General features: G+C 42.0%; 1 protein-coding gene across 2 annotated transcripts in view; it reads right to left on the minus strand.

Moving 5' to 3' along the window:
* The window catches only part of LOC110521466 (TLE family member 5), a 40,979-nt gene that overhangs the window by 8,168 nt on the left and 9,674 nt on the right, over window positions 1-23,137 (minus strand). For both annotated transcript variants that reach the window (XM_021599037.3, XM_021599036.3), the window contains exons 2-3: window positions 4,763-4,851; window positions 1,990-2,053 (exon numbers count right to left, since the gene is read on the minus strand). In XM_021599037.3, coding sequence (XP_021454712.1) covers window positions 1,990-2,053; window positions 4,763-4,851 — 153 coding nt within the window. The remainder of the gene's footprint in view (window positions 1-1,989; window positions 2,054-4,762; window positions 4,852-23,137) is intronic.

The following is a 23,137-nucleotide window of genomic DNA, read 5'->3' on the forward strand; positions in this document are numbered from 1 at the left end:
TGAAGAGCACACTTTTCCAGCAGTCTGCAGTCAGGTCAAGACTCTGGTGAGGACGACAAGCACGCAGATGAGCTTCCCTGAGACGAAAAAAAACAAAACAATTTGCAGAGGGATGCACCTGATTGGCAATGATGTTCAGATATCCTGTGGCTAGGGCTGGGCGATATGGCCAAAATCTCATATCCCGATATCGGTAATTTCATATCCCGATAACGATACATAACACGATATACACATTTTCTGTAAATTCAATGAATAAATAATTTATATAAAACGACCACATGTAAAGGCCTATTTCTTATTACATTTTGAATTATACTCAACAAATACAAGGTATTTGCATTTGGTACCTTGGGTCGAGTATTAGCATCAACTCACGAAACGTCCGTTTCTCGACCGTGTAAACTGGGGCCATGTCTTTGCAGATGTAAGTTGTAACGGAGGCTGTTATCTCCTTCTATCTTCGTGATTCTTTGCCAAATGGTGTGACGCGGGCAAAAGCCTCTTGCAAGTAGGGGGTTTGTTTTGAGCACTCAACTGTACTTTTTTGGGTCTCATCCGTACTCTCTCCGTACTGTTTCACATGATTCTTGCGTAGGCGGTAAAAGAGGTTAGTGGTGTTTGAGCCTGTTGTCGCGACCGGCCTGCGGGAAATTTTGGTTTTCTGGTCCGTGTCAGACTTTTCATACCCAAACCACGCCCATGCGACCGAAGTAGCCCCTCTTTTAGGTAAGAGCTCAGTGTCTCTGTGCTCTGTGTCACGTTCACTCTCCTCCATGTTTGTTTCTGTTGCAAATTTCCTTCCACATGGCACGTGTGAAAAACGCAAAGCGAAATCCAATTGACAAAAAATATTGCTGTAAAGAGTGTGATTTGCAACACCACGAAATAAACGATAGAGCATAATATGAAACGATAGACGTTTTTCTATCGTCACACGATATGTATCGTCATATGGCCCAGCCCTACCTGTGGCATTCAAACATTGCTCAAGGCTCCCAATGAGTGCCATGAAAACAGCAGCCTGCAATGTCAAAACATGGCATAATGGATGCATGTACAGTACTCATGTGGTTTTGTCCATACCCTAATCCTCCCATCAGCTTGAAAGAGCAGGAACCCGGGACTCATCAGACCAGGCAATGTTTTCCAATTCTCCAGTGTTTTCGTTCCATAGCCCACTGGAACCGCAGTTTTGTTTTTTTGCTGAAAATAGTTGAATGCTAAGGTCATCGGCTGCCATACCCCATTTGTGTCAAGGTACGACGAGTTGAGCATTGTTTTATGGGTCTTTGGGCACCAATGTTGTACTGGACTGTCAGTTGACTAACTGTAGCCCATCCGTTGCTCTGCACAATGTGTGTCAGCCTCCGTTGTCCTCTTTCATCAATGACCTGTTTTCGACCACTGGCTGGATGTCCTTTGGAGAGTGGACCATTCTTGATACACACAGGAAACTGTGGAACGTGAAAAACCCAGCAGCGTTGCAGTTCTTCACACACTCAATCCAGTGCGCCAGGCACCTACTACTATACCCCATTCAAAGGCACTTAATTAAACCTTTTGTCATACCCATTTACCATCTGAATGGCACCCATACACACACCTGTCTCAATTGTCTCAAGGCTTAACAATCCTTCTTTAACCCGTCTCCTCCCCTTCATCTACACTGATTGAAGTGATTTGACATCAACAAGGGGTCATATAGCTTTCACCTGGATTCACCTCGTCAGTCTACGCCATGGAAAGAACAGTTCCTAATATTTTGTACTCAGTGTATATCTGTATATCTGCATATCTGCACACATGAGCGCACAGACACATCAGTTATATTTCAGATGGTGTCATCATTACATTTTAATGCATTTGAGTAGAATGTCCTTTTAAAAAGTGACATTGACAGAGCAGGGTCACTCCCAGTAGCACACACACAGGCTGACACAGGCAAACACACACACAGCGAGACACAAACACAAAAAAAAAACTCACCATGATATAATGACGTTGCATCTCAGACTTCTCACTGGCCAGCTTGTCACACTCCAGCTTCAAACTGCAGAGAAGAGATCAAAATAGAAAATATTTAGGCTCCAGGAAGCATCACTCATACCTCTTCAGGAAGACAGGAAATGACTTCATCCTTCCCTCATCGGATCTTACAAGGTGTCAATCCACCAAGAGAAAAAAAGCCTCCCAAATAAACCCTAGTAAAATACCCATACGTATTCCCAGAGTGATTTAAATGTCCTGCCTATAAAAAGCGGACGGTTGGTGGATGACGTGGATGTGCAGCTCTGCTCTGTGTCGCAGACAGCCATTAGCTGTAATCATGTCACAGCGCTCGCTGCAAAAGTTACAGGACGTGACAGGACAAAGGAGGCCAAGCCTCTACTGTCACACCACTTATCACAAGCTTTCATATTGGAATGGCGCCAGTGTTGACATCCCCCTCTGTAGAGCGTTCCAGTGGATCCACATTAACCAGGAGGAAGCAGTTCGGAATATCAGACCAGGGTTTATAATGGTGTGTTTACGTTAAGATTGTTTTTGGGATCTAGATCTGTGCCGTCAGCGTCACTGTGAATGAAGACTCAAATTAGGCAGAGCGTTAGCTGTGGCGAATCCTCATCATTGTCCCCAACTGGGAAAATGCTGCTCATAGCCACCGCTGACTCCGTCACTGACATGGAAAAATAGTTGATGCAAATGGGATCATATCAGCGGCGCTGTTAACTCAGCCCAAAGTGAAAAGGTTAAATGATTCTTTATTATTTATTTTTTTACAACCAAATCTCTATTTTTGATGTATATGCCATATTATAGATGGGTCCGGACTCCTTTGTGATTTCACTTGTTTTTGATAAACATAAGTTTATACTATAAGGACAAACCCGGTCTGGACTTCTGCATAGGGGACTAGATGATTAGAGATGAGATTCAGAATGACAATACACTGAGAGCTTTGCAGTTTTCGAAAAGGAGGCATTTGTTTTTGTTCATGTTATTTCAGGGCCCTCATACCGCACAACTCGAGAATGAGGAAGTGATTCGTTGTTTGTGGTAAGTCTATCACAAACAAGTGAAATCACCAAAACAAACAGGTGTCTGGACCCTTCTCGGTCCTATGCCATTTACATTTAAAACTGAGTTATTTTTTACAAACAAATATTTTCCTTTAAAGAATAAACCTCATTACAATTCAACAGCAGTCCTCAGATTCTCTGACCAAACAAGTGCTCAGGGGGGCGCATTTCATTCAGACAGCTCTCTCCCTCCCTCCATCCGTCTCTACTCCTCTTTCGCCTGCAGCCTTCACTTAGCCAAATCGCTTTTTCCTCCTAAAAATAATAATAATATCGTCAGCAGCGCGTGCGCAAACACAGGGGTTGGTTGTCATGACAACCGGCCTCCCCTGCTGCCACCCTACCTGAGATCGGATTGTGATTGTCTTTGTGCGCCTGTGATTGGTGGAGGTGGCCCGGGGGCTCGGAGAGACGCTCTCAAACGACACTTTGATGGAGTTTTATTGCCGCTCCTTCCGCCTCTAAATCGCTCCTGCTGTCATCTTTATTTTGATTTATGTATTCCCTGATCTATTTATGCATGTGAGGGGGGGGGGGGGGGGGACAGTTACAATGCTCACTACTATGCTCAGGAGACCACCTGCAGAACATTTCCCTAAAAGGGCTGAACGCAGCCTTCTACAAAGCCTCGTCTATGGCTCCTCGGCTCAAGTCATTAGGCAGCGTGTATGCAAGCTCTGAATACGGTGTAGAGAAAAGGTATTCTTTCAACTGCTTCTGAAGGGGGTTAAACGGTGGGTTGTCTAGGGAATTACACACCAAAGCCCAGGCTCTGAGGTGTTCCTACTACACTAGGAATGGACTGATGATCAGAGACAGAAATTTCACACAATGAACAAACATGCAGGCTTTTATCTGCCTCTCCTCTGATGAAGCTCAATAGAACAGGGAGGAAAGAAATCCTCAGCCAATACACTTCCTAGTTCCTATACCACAGGTAAATAGAGGGAGGGAATCAGAGGCAGTTGTAGCCCTGCTGCTTCAAAGGCTAGAAATCCATAAAGCGGAAACCTTCCTTGGGTACCATGAGATCCACGAACTCCACACATTTAGTCATGAATCAAACAGAGCAATACACTGTACTCTCTGGTACATCTCAATCCAGGTCAAATAAATGACCTTGTGCCATCTAGCAATTGCCAATTTTGTTAGGTTGTGGTTATAGCAGGACATCAATAACAGTGCTTTCTATTACATGAAAGAGAACAAAGTTCTAGACTAGGGTTCTAAATAGAACTGACACACACATCCATTGGTCTACTCTTAAAACATATGTCCTATTTTCATGTCTTCTCCTCTGGAGCAACAGCACACTCCTAGAATACGTATTCTTTCACCTGCTTCCATCTGCTTCTGAAGGGGGTTTAACGGTGGGGCGAAATAAAATGTATTAGTCTTGCTGTGATTTATTTGATATTCTAATCATGTAGGTTATTCCAGTGGGCTTTTGCACAGAACCATGTGCAGCAGTGTACTCTAGTACTGCACACTGTATACTTACGCAACGTAACTCATAGCAGAATAGAATTCAAGTGTTCTAATATGTACACTCACCTACAGAGATATGGTTATGCTCAGAGTATTCACAAATAGCAGACAGGTTTAGTATCTTAAACCCTGGTTCCCTCAGATAAGCCTTGGTTGAAGGGTTTGTGTGAGAAACAGTGCTAAATGGATACCTGTGGTATTGTGCTTGGAGGAACTGGAACTCGTCCTTGATTCGGTCACATGAATCGGAGGTTGTGAATTTCAGCTGCTGCGATGAAGCCTGCAAGATGGACAGACAGACAAACACCATCAAAACACGTCAGTGAAATAAAAACCAGTCTGGCCTGGCTCACACTAGGGTCATTCCACCTCAAAAAGCACATGGGGATTGACAGAAACCATCTTATATGATCGTTTCTGTAGTTACTGTTGAAACACTTCGGAGAAATTAAGCCAAGTGAGTGCACCCATATTTACCATTTTAAATTATAGGATTCAGATAGTGCCTTCAGAAAGCATTCACACGCCTTGACTTTTTCCATATTCTGTGTTACAGCCAGACTTTAAAATTGATTAAATTGTGATTGTGTCACAATGTCAAAGTGGATTTATGTAGACATTTTTACCAATTAATAAAAAATGAAAAGCTGATATGTCTTGAGTCAATAAGTATTCAACACATTTGTTATGGCAAGCATAAGTAAAAATGTTGCATGGACTCAGTGTGCAATAATACAGTGCCTTCAGAAAGTATTCACACCCTCAACCATTTCCCCCAAAAATGGTGTTACAAAATGGGATTAAAATGGATTTAATTGTCAATGACCGTACACAATATACTTGAATGCCAAAGTTTTTATTTTTTTAATTGATGGAAAATAAAATAAATATATCTTGAATAGATAAGTAGTCAAACCCATGATTCAATACATGTTGGAACAACCTTTGGCAATGATTAGAGCTGTGAGTCTTTCTGGGTAAGTCTAAGAGCTTTGCACACATGGATTGTACAATATTTGCATGTTCATTATTTCAAAAGATTCAAGCTGTGTCAAGTTGGTTGTTGACCATTGATTTTCAAGCCAATTTAGGTCAAAACTGTAACTAGGCCACTCAGGAACATTCAATGTCTTGGTAAGCAACTCCAGTGTATATTTGGCCTTGTGTTTTAGGTAATCGCACTGCTGAAAGGTGAATTTATCTCCCAGTGTCTGTTGGAAAGCAGATAGCCAAGCACAAAATCCTAGAGGGAATATCTGGTTCTATTGTTTCTTTTAATCCTAATAAACGTCCTAGTGCTTGCCGATGACAAGCATCCCCTTAACATGATGCAGCCACCACCAGGCTTGAAAATATGAAGAGTGATTCTCAGTGATGTGTTGTTGTGTTGGATGTGCCCCAAACATAAAGCTTTGTATTCAGGACTAAAAGTTAATTTCTTTGCCACATTTGATTGCAAACAGGATGCATATTTAGGAATATTTTATTTTGTACAGGCTTCATGCTTTTCATTCTGTAATTTTTGTTAGTATTGTGGAGTAACTACAATGTTGATCCATCCTCAGTTATCCCATTTATTCATTTAACCTTTATTTTACTAGGCAAGTCAGTTAAGAACAAATTCTTATTTACAATGACAGCCTAGGAACAGTGGGTTAACTGCAGACCGACAGATTTTTACCTTGTCAGCTCGGGGATTCGATCTAGCAACCTTTCGGTTACTGGCCCAATGCTCTAACCACGAGGCTAATTGCCGCCCCCAAACACAGCCATTAAACTAACTGTTTTAGAAAGTCACCGTTGGCCTCATGGTGACATTTGCTTTTATGGAGGACTGGTTCAAATTGTGAGGATGACCACAATTTACTTTCATCATGAGCCAAATCTTAGTTTCCTACTCAAAGTTGCAAAGGAAATGTTGTGATCTAGTTGATAAAAAACAAGAGACCAGCGCAAAAGATGTGGTGGTATAGCAGGAACAGCGGCATCTAGTGGTCAAAACCTGATACTTTCAAACTACTTCATGGTAAATAATGCAAGGGACATCAATTGCTAATGTCTCTGAACAGGGTATGAAGCAAAAATTCTCCAAGCCCCAGCATCACACTACTTGTCAGAGAACTGATACTGTATACTGGTTGTTGGGGTGGGATTGGCATGGGGTTTTGCGGGGGGATCCCTCATCTTATTCATTGGTAGAAAGAAGTTTTGTCCAAATCAGATGTAGGGTACTATATTTATTGAACTTATTTGAATCCTATAAAGTTAAAATGGCCAATATGGATGCAATCAATTAGCTTACATTTTCAGATTTTCAAAGAAGTATACAAAATAATGTTTCAGGAATGTCAATCTTACTTGTTTCTAACTACAGAAACAATTTCAGAAAAATCTGCGATGATGGGTCATGGTTTGCTGAAATGACTCAACAGTACGAGTGGGTATTGTATGGTCATTACACTTTACAAGCAGTGGTGGTAGTGGATGTAAAATATAAATGCAACATGTTAAGTGCTGGTCCCATGTTTCATGAGCTGAAATAAAATATCCCAGAAATGTTCCAGTCGCACAAAAAGCATCTCTAAAATGTGCAGAAACTTGTTTACATCCCTGTTGGTAAGCATTTCTCCTTTGCCAAGATAATCCATCCACCTGACAGGTATGTGATATCAGGAGCTGATTAAAACAGCATGATCATTACACAGGTGCACCTTGTGCTGGGGACAATAAAAGGCCACTCTAAAATGTGCAGTTGTGTCACACAACTGGCATGCTGACTGTAGGACTGTTCACCAGAGCCGTTGCCACATAATTTAATGTTCATTTCTCTACCATAAGCTGCCTCCAATGTAATTTTAGAGAATTTGGCTGTACGTCCAACTGGCTTCACAACCACTCCAGCCCAGGACCACCACATCCAGCTTTTTCACCTGCGGGATCGTCTGAGACCAGCCACCTGGACAGCTGATGAAACTGGGTTTGGACAAGCGAAGAATTTCTCCACAAACTGTCAGAAATAATCCCGGGAAAGTACATCTGCGTGCTTGTTGTCCTCACCAGGGTCTTGACCTGACTGCAAGTTCGGCATTCAGTGGGAAGATTCTCACCGTTGGTGGCCACTGGCACACTGAAGAAGTGTGCTCTTCACGGATTAATCCTGGTTTCAACTGTACTGGGCAGATAGCGTGTTTGGCATCATGTGGGCGAGCAATTTGCTGATGTCAACATTGTGAACAGAGTGCACCATGACCGTTGCATGAACTTCCAGTGCACGTTTACAGAGACCACTGAGGCTGTACCCCTACAGTTTTAGACAGTAGCCAATAGACTATCAATAGACTGTAGCCAATAGACTATTGTGGCTATCAAGCATAATGTATGCATACCAACAAAACCAATGGAGCAAATCCCATAACATTTTCACATACAGTGCCTTGCGAAAGTATTCGGCCCCCTTGAACTTTGCGACCTTTTGCCACATTTCAGGCTTCAAACAAAGATATAAAACTGTATTTTTTTGTGAAGAATCAACAACAAGTGGGACACAATCATGAAGTGGAACAACATTTATTGGATATTTCAAACTTTTTTAACAAATCAAAAACTGAAAAATTGGGCGTGCAAAATTATTCAGCCCCCTTAAGTTAATACTTTGTAGCGCCACCTTTTGCTGCGATTACAGCTGTAAGTCGCTTGGGGTATGTCTCTATCAGTTTTGCACATCGAGAGACTGAAATGTTTTCCCATTCCTCCTTGCAAAACAGCTCGAGCTCAGTGAGGTTGGATGGAGAGCATTTGTGAACAGCAGTTTTCAGTTCTTTCCACAGATTCTCGATTGGATTCAGGTCTGGACTTTGACTTGGCCATTCTAACACCTGGATATGTTTATTTTTGAACCATTCCATTGTAGATTTTGCTTTATGTTTTGGATCATTGTCTTGTTGGAAGACACATCTCCGTCCCAGTCTCAGGTCTTTTGCAGACTCCATCAGGTTTTCTTCCAGAATGGTCCTGTATTTGGCTCCATCCATCTTCCCATCAATTTTAACCATCTTCCCTGTCCCTGCTGAAGAAAAGCAGGCCCAAACCTTGATGCTGCCACCACCATGTTTGACAGTGGGGATGGTGTGTTCAGGGTGTGAGCTGTGTTGCTTTTACGCCAAACATAACATTTTGCATTGTTGCCAAAAAGTTCCATTTTGGTTTCATCTGACCAGAGCACCTTCTTCCACATGTTTGGTGTGTCTCCCAGGTGGCTTGTGGCAAACTTTAAACTACACTTTTTATGGATATCTTTAAGAAATGGCTTTCTTCTTGCCACTCTTCCATAAAGGCCAGATTTGTGCAATATACGACTGATTGTTGTCCTATGGACAGTCTCCCACCTCAGCTGTAGATCTCTGCAGTTCATCCAGAGTGATCATGGGCCTCTTGGCTGCATCTCTGATCAGTCTTCTCCTTGTATGAGCTGAAAGTTTAGAGGGACGGCCAGGTCTTGGTAGATTTGCAGTGGTCTGATACTCCTTCCATTTCAATATTATCGCTTGCACAGTGATCCTTGGGATGTTTAAAGCTTGGGAAATCTTTTTGTATCCAAATCCGGCTTTAAACTTCTTCACAACAGTATCTCGGACCTGCCTGGTGTGTTCCTTGTTCTTCATGATGCTCTCTGCGCTTTTAACGGACCTCTGAGACTATCACAGTGCAGGTGCATTTATACGGAGACTTGATTACACACAGGTGGATTGTATTTATCATCATTAGTCATTTAGGTCAACATTGGATCATTCAAAGATCCTCACTGAACTTCTGGAGAGAGTTTGCTGCACTGAAAGTAAAGGGGCTGAATAATTTTGCACGCCCAATTTTTCAGTTTTTGATTTGTTAAAAAAAAGTTTGAAATATCCAATAAATGTCGTTCCACTTCATGATTGTGTCCCACTTGTTGTTGATTCTTCACAAAAAAAATACAGTTTTATATCTTTATGTTTGAAGCCTGAAATGTGGCAAAAGGTCGCAAAGTTCAAGGGGGCCGAATACTTTCGCAAGGCACTGTAGCCTACATGTGGTGTTCAATGCTGGCATACATTGCATGAGACTTTAAAAAATGTAAAAAGTTTACATTATGAAGGGCTTGAATGTTTTTTTACTTGGTCTGTAACACCATGGGCCAAATAGGTGACTGTACATTGTATGATGCAAGAAACCACTTCAAAATAAAATTAATTATTATTACCATAGAGAATTAGATAATGTAGGCTACCCCTCTGCTGATTTGCATATTTAAGCCTCTGAAAATACTACACTGCCCCTTTAATTAAGACATAAGCTTTATACCTGACTGGCTTTTCAAAGACAGCTTGAAATGTAGCTTACACATTTTGTGCTCTTGTAGGAAGCATCAACTCCCCATTGCTGACCTATACTTATTCATAATTGGGCTAATTACTCGCTAACTAGCAAAGAATATCAATAAATGTGCACACACTCTGCTCTGAAACATGCAGTAACTCACGGGTGATTGAAAGCCCACTCGTGGGCTACCTGCCAATAGAATTCTACACTTTTGCGCTTTGGCTCTGCCTAGAACAAAGTCAGACTGAATTTTGCAGCTAGATTTTTTTTTTTGTATTGAAAAAGGGGCTGCTATGATATTGATTCGCTAACAGAAAAAAACATCTATATAGTACAAATTAATGGGGCGAACTCAATGAAGTCTTTCTCTGCGCGGCCTGGCATTTCTTCAGCGTGGAAGTCCTGGAGGAGGTGTGCGGCTTAAGAGGGAACATTGGTTATAGTATGGGAAGGCATAAGCAACAGACAACGCCACCATCACCTCATGTCAGCATGATAATGCACGGCCCAATGTTGCAAGGGTCTGTACAAAATTCCTGGAAGCTGAAAATGGCCTGCATACTCAGACATGTCACCTAATGAGCATGTTTGGGATGCTCTGGATCGACACGTACAACAGCATTTAAGTTCTAGCCAATATCCAGAAACTTTACACAGCCATTGAAGAGGAATGGGGCAACATTCACAGGCCACAATCAACAGCCTGATCAACTATGCGAAGGAGATGTCTCGTGCAGCTCGTGCAGTCACACCAGATACTGACTGGTTTTCTCCTACGTTTTATTGAAGCCATCTGTGACTAACATATGCATATTTGTATTCCCAGGTATTTGAAATCATAGATTAGGGCCTAATAAATTAATTTCAATTGACTAATTTCCTTATGTGAACTGTAAAATCTTTGAAATTGTTGCATGTTGTGTTTCTTTTTTTGTTCAGTTTAGTTGTGTCTTTGTGCCAGACTCATTGCAGCTTTAAACCCAAAAAGGAACGTTTTATCATTTATTTTGCAGACGACATAATGGGTCAAGTGGGAAATCTCTAAAATGTTCCCACTCTAAAGAGTTTCAAAGCAAGCCATAACCGCATATATTATTTTGCAAATCTGCAATTGCAGCAATAATAACAGCTATTCAAAAAAAATGACCTGTCACATTCAGAAGCCCATTCAGCACATTGCAGAATTGTTGTTTGTGATGAATCATAAATGGGCTTCTTCACTAAAAGGAGTCTCACTACATTGGGAGTTTGGACAACACTTAGAACATGTTGAAATACAATGATTTTCCTTATAATTTCAACAATGCAACCAGTTTGGAAATGTGCACCCTCCGTCTTGCTGTAGATACTGTGACGTCAGGAGGTACGCCTAATAGTAGACACCTTTTCCTAAGAACAACACAGCTGGTTCCAGATCCGACAGATTGACTGACTTGAGATTTTGCCAAACCCGTTTTAACTTTGAAAAGATTTACAGACTTTTGATAGCCAGTATGATAACTATCCTAAAAACAAAGGAAGGCTAAATGCTAAGCCACATTCCCTACAATCAAAACACTTAGGAGGCCAAGTGAAAACCGCTACATACAAGTAGGCCTCATCCATTACAATCATCGTTATCACCAAGCAAAATCTCTACACAACCATAGCCTACAGGCTCCAAGTTCCAATTGATCTAATCTTTAACATATATCCAGCCAACCGTTGCAAAGACAAAGCAAACCGTGGCTATAGTCAGCCTGACCCTGCAGGTAGCCCCCAGACAGAGCTAGGACTGGGGAGGGGGAGGGATTCTTGGGGGGGGGGGGGCAGTGTTCCTCCCACAGTAGTTTGTCAGCCTTGCTATGAACAAAGCTCCAACCGGGAGTACCCCTAACCACTGATACAGGGTCATATTTTTTTGTCCCCCAATCTAAATGGTAAAGGCTGGGGTTTGAGGTAGGGTAATCTGATCCTAGATCTGTGGATAGGTGCAACTAGTGGCTTGAGCACCCCAACCATGTAGGCCCCTTACCCTTAACCTCACCCACATGTGATGTCTGATTTTCCCCCATAATTTATATACCATGACATTGCTCATTCTGATGTTGCTTGTTACGAAATGTCAAACTTTTATTTCTCACTTTTTGGATTATGTGTGTATTGTTATTGTATTGCTAGGTATTACTGAACTGTAGGAACTAGAAACATAAGCATTTCCCTGCACCGGCGATAACGTCGGCAAATATGTGTACACAACCAATAAACTGATTCGATTTGAGGTACTCTAGGCTATATAAAACATGCAGTAGTACTGAGTCTACTATTGATGGTGCAGTGCTGTAAAGTGACCGAAACAAGAGGCTCTATGGGGCCTTAGAGCACACAACAGATGGATGCACATAATGTTAATGAAATACTGCCGTAATATTGTGACACATGCCATCTGGTGTGACGAAAAAGGTGCCTGCTCGCTGTGAGAGTGTCAAATGTGTGCGCGTGTGTGTACGTACATGTGAGAATGTGTATTTTAAGTATGAGTGTGTAAGTGCGCAAATGTGTGTTTTAGTTTGTGAAGTCAGCACGTCTCAATGCAGAGAGAGATAAGCCTCCATAAAGATGCTCTGCTGCTGCCATTGAAGCCAACACCTAGTCCTTGGAATGAATCATGCACACGCATACATAAATAAATCCAGCCTACTTTTACACTGCCTCTCTCACAAACGCACACAAGTATTGTTCACACACAGCTCCAAAATGTAGGACAATCCCTAATTTGATTCTTCCCCACTCCTTTGAGATGCAATTAAAGCATTACAAAGCTTTGTGCTATGGTGGGGCAATAGTCTTCACTGACTACATGGGATTCATAATTTCAGGAAATTTGCAGCCCCCACCCATCCCTTTCCTCCTCCTCCCCCACCCAGCCCAGCTATTGAAAAAAATAAAATCATATAATCCAAGTGAAATCTACTCCGCACCATAATGTCTATCTTAAACAAGGATTACAAACCAAATCCTGTTTCTGCTCGGCAGATCAGACCACAGGCTATGCTTCATGCATGCACACACACGCCGACAATAACACAGAGTATCATCAGAAAACATCCTCCTCAATTGTAAATCCTGCCTGAGGGGAAAAGCAGTGTGGGGATTGCATTTCCTGGAGCTCCGGCTCCCTGTTTACATCTCCACGGGAAGACTGAGGAGAGAGCGAGAGGAGGAAAGGAAGGTGGTGGTGGTGGTGGGGGGGGGGGTCTAATCATTCACCAATGACAGGATATTGACATGACCAACTTCTGCATCACCACATTCAGGGTGGAACAGAACCAGAAGGGAATCTCTCACAGACAGATAATTAGAGGGGGATAAGGGAAATATGATGCGCAACGCAAATCTGTTTACTAACGCATATGGACATATGAACAACACTTTAACCTCAACACAAACCTACCTGAAACACAAATTGTTTACTGCCTTAGATGGACTCCTATAGCGACAGTAAACAAACATGTAACTTGGGGGACAGGGACATGACGCCCCCCCCCCCCCAATACTAGAAACACGTAAATTTGACACCATCCCCAATATTACACCATGATCAGTTTGATGGATTTGAAAACATTTTCAGACTGTAAAGCACCAGGCAGCTGCTGGTTTTATGTGGCTTTAAAACTGACTCAGTTCCTCATTTTCTACAAAACTAAAGTATACTGAACAAAAATGACAACAGCTCTGGTGGACATTCCTGCAGTCAGCATGCAAATTGCACGCTACCTCAAAAATTCAGATATCTGTGGCATTGTGTTGTGTGACAAAACTGCACATTTTAGAGTGGCCTTTTGTAGACCCCAGCACAAGGTGCACCTGTGTAATGACCGTGCTGTTTAATCAGCTTCTTGATATACCACACCGGTCAGGTGGAGTAATTATCTTGGCGGGGGGGAGATATTCACTTACAGGAATGTAAACACATTTGTGCACAACATTTTAGATAAATACATTTTTGTGCATATGGGAAAATTCTGGGATCTTTTATTTCAGCTCATGAAACCAACACTTTACATGTTGCGTTTATATTTTTGTTCAGTATATGATTGGATCCCCAACCACCAGATATGCTTTCGGTTGTGCCCGGTCCCCAGAGGCAGCCGACTGACATGTTGCTTTGATCTGCAGTAACAGTTCAGGGGCATGCACTTGCTCTCTCTCTTTGTGGTGTTTGCTGAGGAGAGGTAGCTACAGGGATCATAATTAAGGGCGTGCTGTAGAAAATAATGTCTGGGATGGTTCTGGCACCATAGATCCAAAATCCATACAACCACTGTAGGCTTTCATCAAAACATGTTAAAAATGCAAATGAGATTGATGCCACAGATCAGAATGTTTAGCTTAAAATGTTGATAAATGTATTTCTTCACATTATAAGCACACCAATGCGCACACAGCAGTGGCTGTTGAATAATTAAAGCATGTTGATTTGAAAAGTAATAGAACATGAAAGAAATGCTGGTTACAATGGCATAAGGAAGTGTTTATAAAAAAAATCCCTCAACATTTCTATGGTCTGACTTTGGCAAGGCTACTTCGAAAGGTAGGCCTAAGACGTGCCTCAGAAAATGACAAAATCTCCAGGTTTTAAAACAATTACATTTTATGGTTAAATAGTTTAAAAATGCTGACTGCCTCCTCTCAGATTGCAAGGTGGGTGATGGGTGTGGTCAGTGCACAATAGTAACTGGCCTTTCTCTTCGCTCGTGAAAACAGAAACAAAAGGATTGGGTCTCTATCGGACCTTATGAAGCTATGCCATCGTAAATACAGAATCTTATGCATTCTAAATGACTAAATCTCCCTTGTCCTTTTAAGAATATTTCTGTGAGGATACGTTGTAGTCTGTCGTCTTGTGGTAAAATGGCTACGTTGTAGTACCGTCGTCGTGTGGTAGAACGGATACGTTGTAGTACCCGGTCTTTCCGAAGAGATTGTTCATCCTTTCCTAGGCCACGCACGTTTACAGCGGCTGCTGATAACTCGACGTCTAGGATGTATCACTTCTTTACTGAATAAGAGTTCAAAGTTCATACCAAGTTGCCATACTATAAGCTCATGCTATATTCTGGCTGGTATCGTCGAAATTCATCCTTCCAGCGTTTCAATTGTCACCTCCACGTTGAAATTCACCCTTCTAATTCACCCTACACATGGACATCAGTCCTCACGTCTTTTGGGAACACAATGTTCATTTCGTTCAACCATTCGCAACCATAGCTCACGCTGAGGTTGGCTTAGTTCACCGTCAATTGGGTCACGGGGGCTCTTATAGAAATGGAGAAAAGGGGTTGGTTCATCATTTCCAACCAATGCCTATTCACGTGGGCGTGGCCACTGATTGAACATTTTTTTTCTTATGAAAACAATTCTCTCGTTTTATAAACTAAAACTACATTTAATCTTTTCAAATAGTTTCATATTTAAACATTTAAGTTGATTCTATATGAATCTGATAACTAGAATGTGTAGACTTTCCAAGATACAGCTTGTGTCATCCTATCATTAGTAATAATGTCTCAGACGACAACTGATCGGACATCATATTCTTTAAGTACCAACGGATACTTTCAACTGGTTGGATTACCTAAAGATTGTTCTTTTCCCCAACCTTTTGATGTTACAATACTCTCTCTATGTTAACAAAGGGCTTTCCAAGAGTCCATTCTGTAGAGTGGCGAGAAAAAGGGCGAAAGGTATTTATGGGGGAGGGGGTGTCATAAACCACCCCTAACCTGGCAACGTCATGACACTAGCTATACATATTGCCACATAGTAAATAAATAATTTAGCTAATAAAAAAGACATCTGGTTAATAAGCTAACCCAATCATTGTTAAGGCCATCCATTTTTTTCATATTATAATGATATTTGGTCATGTGATTATGGCAGGGTTCAAAGATAGGAGAGAGGAGAGAAAGAGAGAGCACCTCTCACGTTGAGGCAGGGAGTGGATGAACAGGTGATCAGGTGAGAATTTGAGTTATAAAATCACTATCAGTTCAACTCATCTTCACTGACTGTAGCCCAAGTGCTATAACAAATGTTGTTGCCTGCATTTTGATTTCATTTGGTTGTCATGGAGATTGAAGACGTGGCTGCGCTTAACAATGACACAAAGCAGATTGAACTGTTGCCGTCTGTCATATCCACCAGGAGAAGCTGGATACCATAGATAGGAAAACAATATACCCAAACTTCATTTCTGGCAGTGACCCGCATAAACAGGTATTTGGTGCATTTAAGTGAATTGAGGCTGTAGAGCTGACCCCACTCTGTACCACTATATGCCCACCTTTGTATAAGGTTATTAACTGTTTTGAATGTGTATGTGTTTTACTTTATGGTGAATGATGAGTTGCTATGTATTTTTTAAATATATTGCTTGAGCATGTTGAAGTCTACTGCTTGATCCATAATGAAGCATTAGGTTTTGACGGTCACTGAATTATTTTATGAATTAATACAGCAATTAAATTATGTAACCAAGTAAGAAGTTTCTGGACTCAGACTGCCTCGACTCCATTTAAATTAACTAGGTATAAGAAATTAGTTATGCAAGACCATATACTAGACAAGCGTAGTAAAGAGTACACAAATAGAATAATTGGTTGACATTTAAATGTCGCTAAAGGGGTGGGGTGGTGACTTTCTGAACTTAAGAGTAAGAACACAGTTTAAAGTAATATAGAAACATTGGTGTTGGACCACCATAGAGGGGTGTTGACACCGGAACTCATTGACCCCCCCACCACAATATCCAGCAAAGTTACAGCGTTGCACACAGACCTACATAGCAAGGACTATACTACAACATATGATAAGATCTTCCATCCAAGAAGAGATCCCGCAAACAATTCCATCTAAAGGCCCAGCTTAGAGGTTGTAAAGCCAGTGTACCCAGTAGAGTGAGCTGGCTGGCTCAGGGCTAACCCCTGCATGTTAGCGGCTGAGGAATTGGATTGTGTCTTAAGCGCCGGACTGGGCCTTAGACACAGCAACAGGGAGTCTAATCCGGTTTGGGCCAGGAATTTGATTATTATCGCCATGGACCAGGCTGGAGCTTACCCCCATTCCAGAGACGCAGCGCAGCCTATGTTAAGATGCTTTAAAATGTGATTATTCTACTTTTATCACTTCTAGTGAAGTGCACTCGCAAACATAGGCTGCCCCCACCCCACCGCAAAGCCGGCCAAGCATGGCAGTCCAAACGCACAATGCAATCTGGAGGAGGGCATACCAGTACACACACACACAAGCCAGGGCAAGAGCACAGGGGCTGTAACAACCCGAAGGAGACAGCCACGCAAGGGGACATTTGTCACGAGCGAGGAAAGCAGTGAGGGCAACAGGGCTGTAGGTTTGGAGACCATGGGCAAGATTAAAAATATCCTGGTGAAGGAGGCTGTGAGATTAGAGTGTGTGTGGCTGTCCCTGTGATTGATGTCTCTTTCTCAAAAGCAAGGTTATTACTTACAAGGGTCCAAAAGGGCAGTACAATGATTACTCCCAGCTTCAGAAACAAATAAAAAAAATGGACAATGAAAGCCGAAGGCCTGACATGCATGGAACACTAAAATGCTCCCTCTGGACCCTGACTCCTATCTGCTAAACAACGAAGGTAGCCTTCTGGCTAGTTAGACCCAGCTGGGCCACAGCCTAACCCTGGGTACTACCAGTCCAGTCTGGGAGGGCTTCCTGCCATCGATCTCTGAGGTTTTCAATGAGCTCCAAGATGAGATGTTTTGTTGCTCAAGTCTTTCTCCTGCCTTGTGTGTATGAAGTGAGAGAGTACAGCTAATTCTCTTGTCTGGTCTCTGCAGTGCCTGTGTTCTGGCAGGTCTGGGGCCTGTGCCGGGGTTGGCCAATCAAAAGCCCCCTTGCCTAGCCGCTTTGTTCCAGTCCAGTGCTCTGCTCAGGGGTGCGGTTACACCCCCCACCCACACAGCCACTGCTGAATACTGATGGAGGCACTGCTCCACTTCTAACCCCCCTCCTCACACACTCCCACACATACTGCTTGTACCCTCACTGACACACACACATACAAACATCCTCATCATGCTCTGCTTTCTCTCTTTCATCATCCTCCACTTTGTCCTTTTCTTTCTCCTCACACACACACACACACACACACGTTCAGGAATAAGGTATGCAGACAACAAAAGGCCAACCCCCACAAACAAAGCATGCAATCATTTATGAACAAATAAAACAGAAATCTACCCCCACACATACATATCACTCATAGAGAGAACAGCCAGATGGGCGGTAACAGGTGTCTCTTCTTGCAATCTTCAGGTCTCTGAATAATAAGAGGAACAGCTCTTTTAGGTAGCACAATATAAATGCTGTGGTTCTTTCACTTCTCTGAGGATTTGAGAAGTAATGAATTCTAACCAGGAGCTCAAAATATATATTTTTTTACATACTCACTTGCAGCAATGGCAAAGTCAAATTTTCACCATTATTTGGCCTTAGCATTTCATCTAGTTGGCACTCACTGAAATTGCTTTTAGTGAAATAAATGTTTTTTTGGGGGCAGAACCAGTCTCGTGTGTTAGTCCTCCATATGGGGAGAGGTGTAGGGTGTGCATACCCTGCATAGAATGTGTGTGTTCATGATGGGGAATTAGAGACTGTCCCAATTCCCCAACCCCATATTCACTTGAAAACCAGCCGGTGTGGACCCCCACAAAAATCCATATCACCTGTGACCCGTGGCCTGCACTCAGACCCTCAATAGCTGTGCCCCCCCCCCGCGGGGTTGGTGGGGCACTGGGCCCTCCGGCATGCTAATGAGCAGCCCTGACATCTGCTGGCTGTGTGTGTGTCAAGCTCCACATTTAATTTGATCAAAAAACAAAGCAGATGAGACCATTGAAGCCACTAAGGATATCTGTGTGTTTTAAGACTTGTGTATGGGTGAGTAGGAGAGCGAAACACATGGGAAATCTTTATTTTAAAACGGGTGTGCAATCTTTAGTGCATTGACGAGTGGATGCCAGCTTTGGCTAGAGAAAAGTGAAGATGGCACCCTTGTGTGTGTGTGTGTGTGTGTGTGTGAGAAAGAGAGAGAGTGAGCGATTGAGTAGGGGTGGGTGGGAGTTTGATTAATGGGCGATACAGGGGACCAGGGATTAAGGCCCGCACCCCCAGTTGTAGGCTTTAGAGAAAAAGGCTGGGGGCTGTACTATTAATTCAAGTGGCCTTAATAATGCTTGTGCATCCTCTGCCCCGACCCTCCCACCACGGCATCAGATCTGGGAGGAAACGCATTGATAAAGCGAAACAAGCTGGGTGTGTGTGTGTGTGTGAGATCGTGCACCTGTGAATCAAGGCCAAACTTCTTGTATTGTCTATAGGTTTGAGATTTTACTCCCATATTGCCAAATTTAGCAGCAGTGGCGACAAGCTGTTCCGTGGGTTCTACTTACAGCAGCAATAGTTTTATCCATCATCTGCCATTTGCTTATCTGTGTTAGTCACTCACAACCAAATGTATGCAAATACACCTGGGTTTAAACACCTGGTGCTGGTAACAGGGGCTTGAAAGATGAGAGATCATGCTGTAAGTGCTACAGTACCGCATGGACTGTAAGCACATTCACTTTATTAAACCCACAGGAGTAGTTTATTGGGGGAGATAATTACGTGCACGAGCCCAAATTACCACATCAGTAATTTAAGTTCCATCCAAATCAGCCGAAAATTCCAGCCGAAAACCTACTAACGCCAAGGTCCTCTGATACTACTAGTCCTGTGCGACTCGACATCCCTGTGTTTTGAGACATATCTAGGGTTGACAGGTGTTGCTCGAAGTTTGAGCAAAAAAACAACTGATTCAATAAATGAATGCTTAAAACAAATGTGCTGTGCAAAGCCTATATATGAAGGGCCTACATGTATAAACTTTCATGTGAATGCTTTTGTTTATAGGTTGCGACAATGAATTGAACATCGCCAAATGCACAAGTAAAAAAAGTGTATATTTAATGCAACCCTTGCTGTTAATAGATCGCAAAGCAGCAATTCAACTAAGGTAAACTTTTTGAAATGACAAGTTCACTATCATCCATAACACATGCATCTCAAGTGAAAGTGCGCTGTTTAGCACACATCTGAAGGCTGGGGGAATTTTAGGACGTCTTCCACTGCGGATGGCTAAAATATTCTAATGATTATGATCACACTTCCTTCGTTCAAATATTATGGCGACGCTACACCAAAGACGGTTTAGTGCGATTTAGAAACTTGGGAAGCCAAGCTCAGTGTAACCTGTTATTGCCTGGACATGTTGAAATATCTTCACGCCCAGAATGAAGGGGTAATACTTACATAACCAACATTCTCTAGTAATACTAGTCCTGTGTGAATAGGGCTTTAAAACCATTCAAATTATAACACCTTAATTGCATTGGAATCAAAGTAAAATAGCGTAAACTTACAATTGTCACCATAACTTGGAATATACTTAGTTTATTAAAGAAATATATGAAAGAGAAATATTCTACTTTAAGCATTTCACAGTTTGAGAGAGCATCTCACATCATAATCTCCAGTTTAAATCTTCCAATCTGACACATACACTACCGCTCAAAAGTTTGGGGTCACTTAGAAAAGTCCTTGTTTTATTTTTAAAAAGCCCATTAAAATAACATAAAATCGATCAGCAATACAGTGTAGACAATGGTAATGTTGCAAATTACTATTGTAGCTGGAAACAGCAGCTTTTTTAATGGAATATCTACATAGGCGTAAAGAGGACCATTATCAGCAACCATCACTCCTGTGTTCCAATGGCATGTTGTGTTAGCTAAGCCAAGTTTATAAATTTTAAAAGTCAAATTGATCATTAGAAAACCATTTTGCAATTATGTTAGCACAGCTGAAAACTGTTGTTCTTATTAAAGAAGAAATAAAACTGGCCTTTAAAAAAATATATATATATATATATATATATACACACACAGTGCCTTGCGAAAGTATTCGGCCCCCTTGAACTTTGCGACCTTTTGCCACATTTCAGGCTTCAAACATAAAGATATAAAACTGTATTTTTTTGTGAAGAATCAACAACAAGTGGGACACAATCATGAAGTGGAACGACATTTATTGGATATTTCAAACTTTTTTAACAAATCAAAAACTGAAAAATTGGGCGTGCAAAATTATTCAGCCCCCTTAAGTTAATACTTTGTAGCACCACCTTTTGCTGCGATTACAGCTGTAAGTCGCTTGGGGTATGTCTCTATCAGTTTTGCACATCGAGAGACTGAAATGTTTTCCCATTCCTCCTTGCAAAACAGCTCGAGCTCAGTGAGGTTGGATGGAGAGCATTTGTGAACAGCAGTTTTCAGTTCTTTCCACAGATTCTCGATTGGATTCAGGTCTGGACTTTGACTTGGCCATTCTAACACCTGGATATGTTTATTTTTGAACCATTCCATTGTAGATGGCTTTCTTCTTGCCACTCTTCCATAAAGGCCAGATTTGTGCAATATACGACTGATTGTTGTCCTATGGACAGAGTCTCCCACCTCAGCTGTAGATCTCTGCAGTTCATCCAGAGTGATCATGGGCCTCTTGGCTGCATCTCTGATCAGTCTTCTCCTTGTATGAGCTGAAAGTTTAGAGGGACGGCCAGGTCTTGGTAGATTTGCAGTGGTCTGATACTCCTTCCATTTCAATATTATTGCTTGCACAGTGCTCCTTGGGATGTTTAAAGCTTGGGAAATCTTTTTGTATCCAAATCCGGCTTTAAACTTCTTCACAACAGTATCTCGGACCTGCCTGGTGTGTTCCTTGTTCTTCATGATGCTCTCTGCGCTTTTAACGGACCTCTGAGACTATCACAGTGCAGGTGCATTTATACGGAGACTTGATTACACACAGGTGGATTGTATTTATCATCATTAGTCATTTAGGTCAACATTGGATCATTCAGAGATCCTCACTGAACTTCTGGAGAGAGTTTGCTGCACTGAAAGTAAAGGGGCTGAATAATTTTGCACGCCCAATTTTTCAGTTTTTAATTTGTTAAAAAAGTTTGAAAAATCCAATAAATGTCGTTCCACTTCATGATTGTGTCCCACTTGTTGTTGATTCTTCACAAAAAATACAGTTTTATATCTTTATGTTTGAAGCCTGAAATGTGGCAAAAGGTCGCAAAGTTCAAGGGGGCCGAATACTTTCGCAAGGCACTGTACATTTTTTACTTTAGACATGTTGAGTATCTGGAGCATCAGCATTTGTGGGTTTCTTTTACAGGCTCAAAATGGCCAGAAACAAAGTACTTTCTTTTGAAACTCATCAGTCTATTCTTGTTCTGAGAAATGAAGGCTATTCCATGTGAAAAATTGACAAGAAACTGAAGATCTTGTACATTGCTGGGTACTACTCCCTTCACAGAACAGCGCAAACTGGCACTAACCAGAATAGAAAGAGTAGGAGGCACCAGTGCACAACTGAGGAAGAGGACAAGTACATTAGTGTGTCTAGTTTGAGAAACAGATGCCTCAAGTCCTCAACTGGCAGCTTCATTAAATAGTACCCGTAAAACACCAGTCTCAACATCAACAGTGAAGAGGTGCCTCTGGGATGCTGGCCTTCTAAGCAGACTTGCAAAGAAAAAGCCATATCTCAGACTGGCCAATAAAAATAAAAAGATTAAGATGGGCAAAAGAACACAGACACTGGGACAGAGGAAGATTGGAAAAAAGTGTTATGGTCAGACAAATCTAAGTTTGAGGTGTTTGGATCATAAAGAAGAACATTCGTGAGATGCAGAAAAAATTAAAAGATGCTGGTGGAGTGCTTGATGTCATCTGTCAAGCATGGCGGAGGCAACATGATGGTCTGGGGGTGTTTTGGTGGGGCTAAAGTGGGAGATTTGTACAGGGTAAAAGGGATCTTGAAGAAGGAAGGCTATCACTCCATTTTGCAACGCCATACCCTGTGGACGGCGCTTAATTGGAGCCAAGTTCCTCCTACAACAGGACAATGACCCCAAACACAGCTCCAAACCAAGCAATAACTATTTAGGGAAGAAGCAGTCAGCTGGTATTGTGTCTATAATGGAGTGGCCAGCATAGTCACTGGATCGCAACCCTATTGAGCGGTTGTGGGAGCAGCCCATCAAGCCAATCCAACTTGTGGGAGGTGCTTCAGGAAGCATGGGG

Source organism: Oncorhynchus mykiss, chromosome 4 (genome assembly GCF_057628025.1).
Source record: "Oncorhynchus mykiss isolate SJ-2025 chromosome 4, ASM5762802v1, whole genome shotgun sequence".
NCBI classification, from domain to species: domain Eukaryota; kingdom Metazoa; phylum Chordata; class Actinopteri; order Salmoniformes; family Salmonidae; genus Oncorhynchus; species Oncorhynchus mykiss.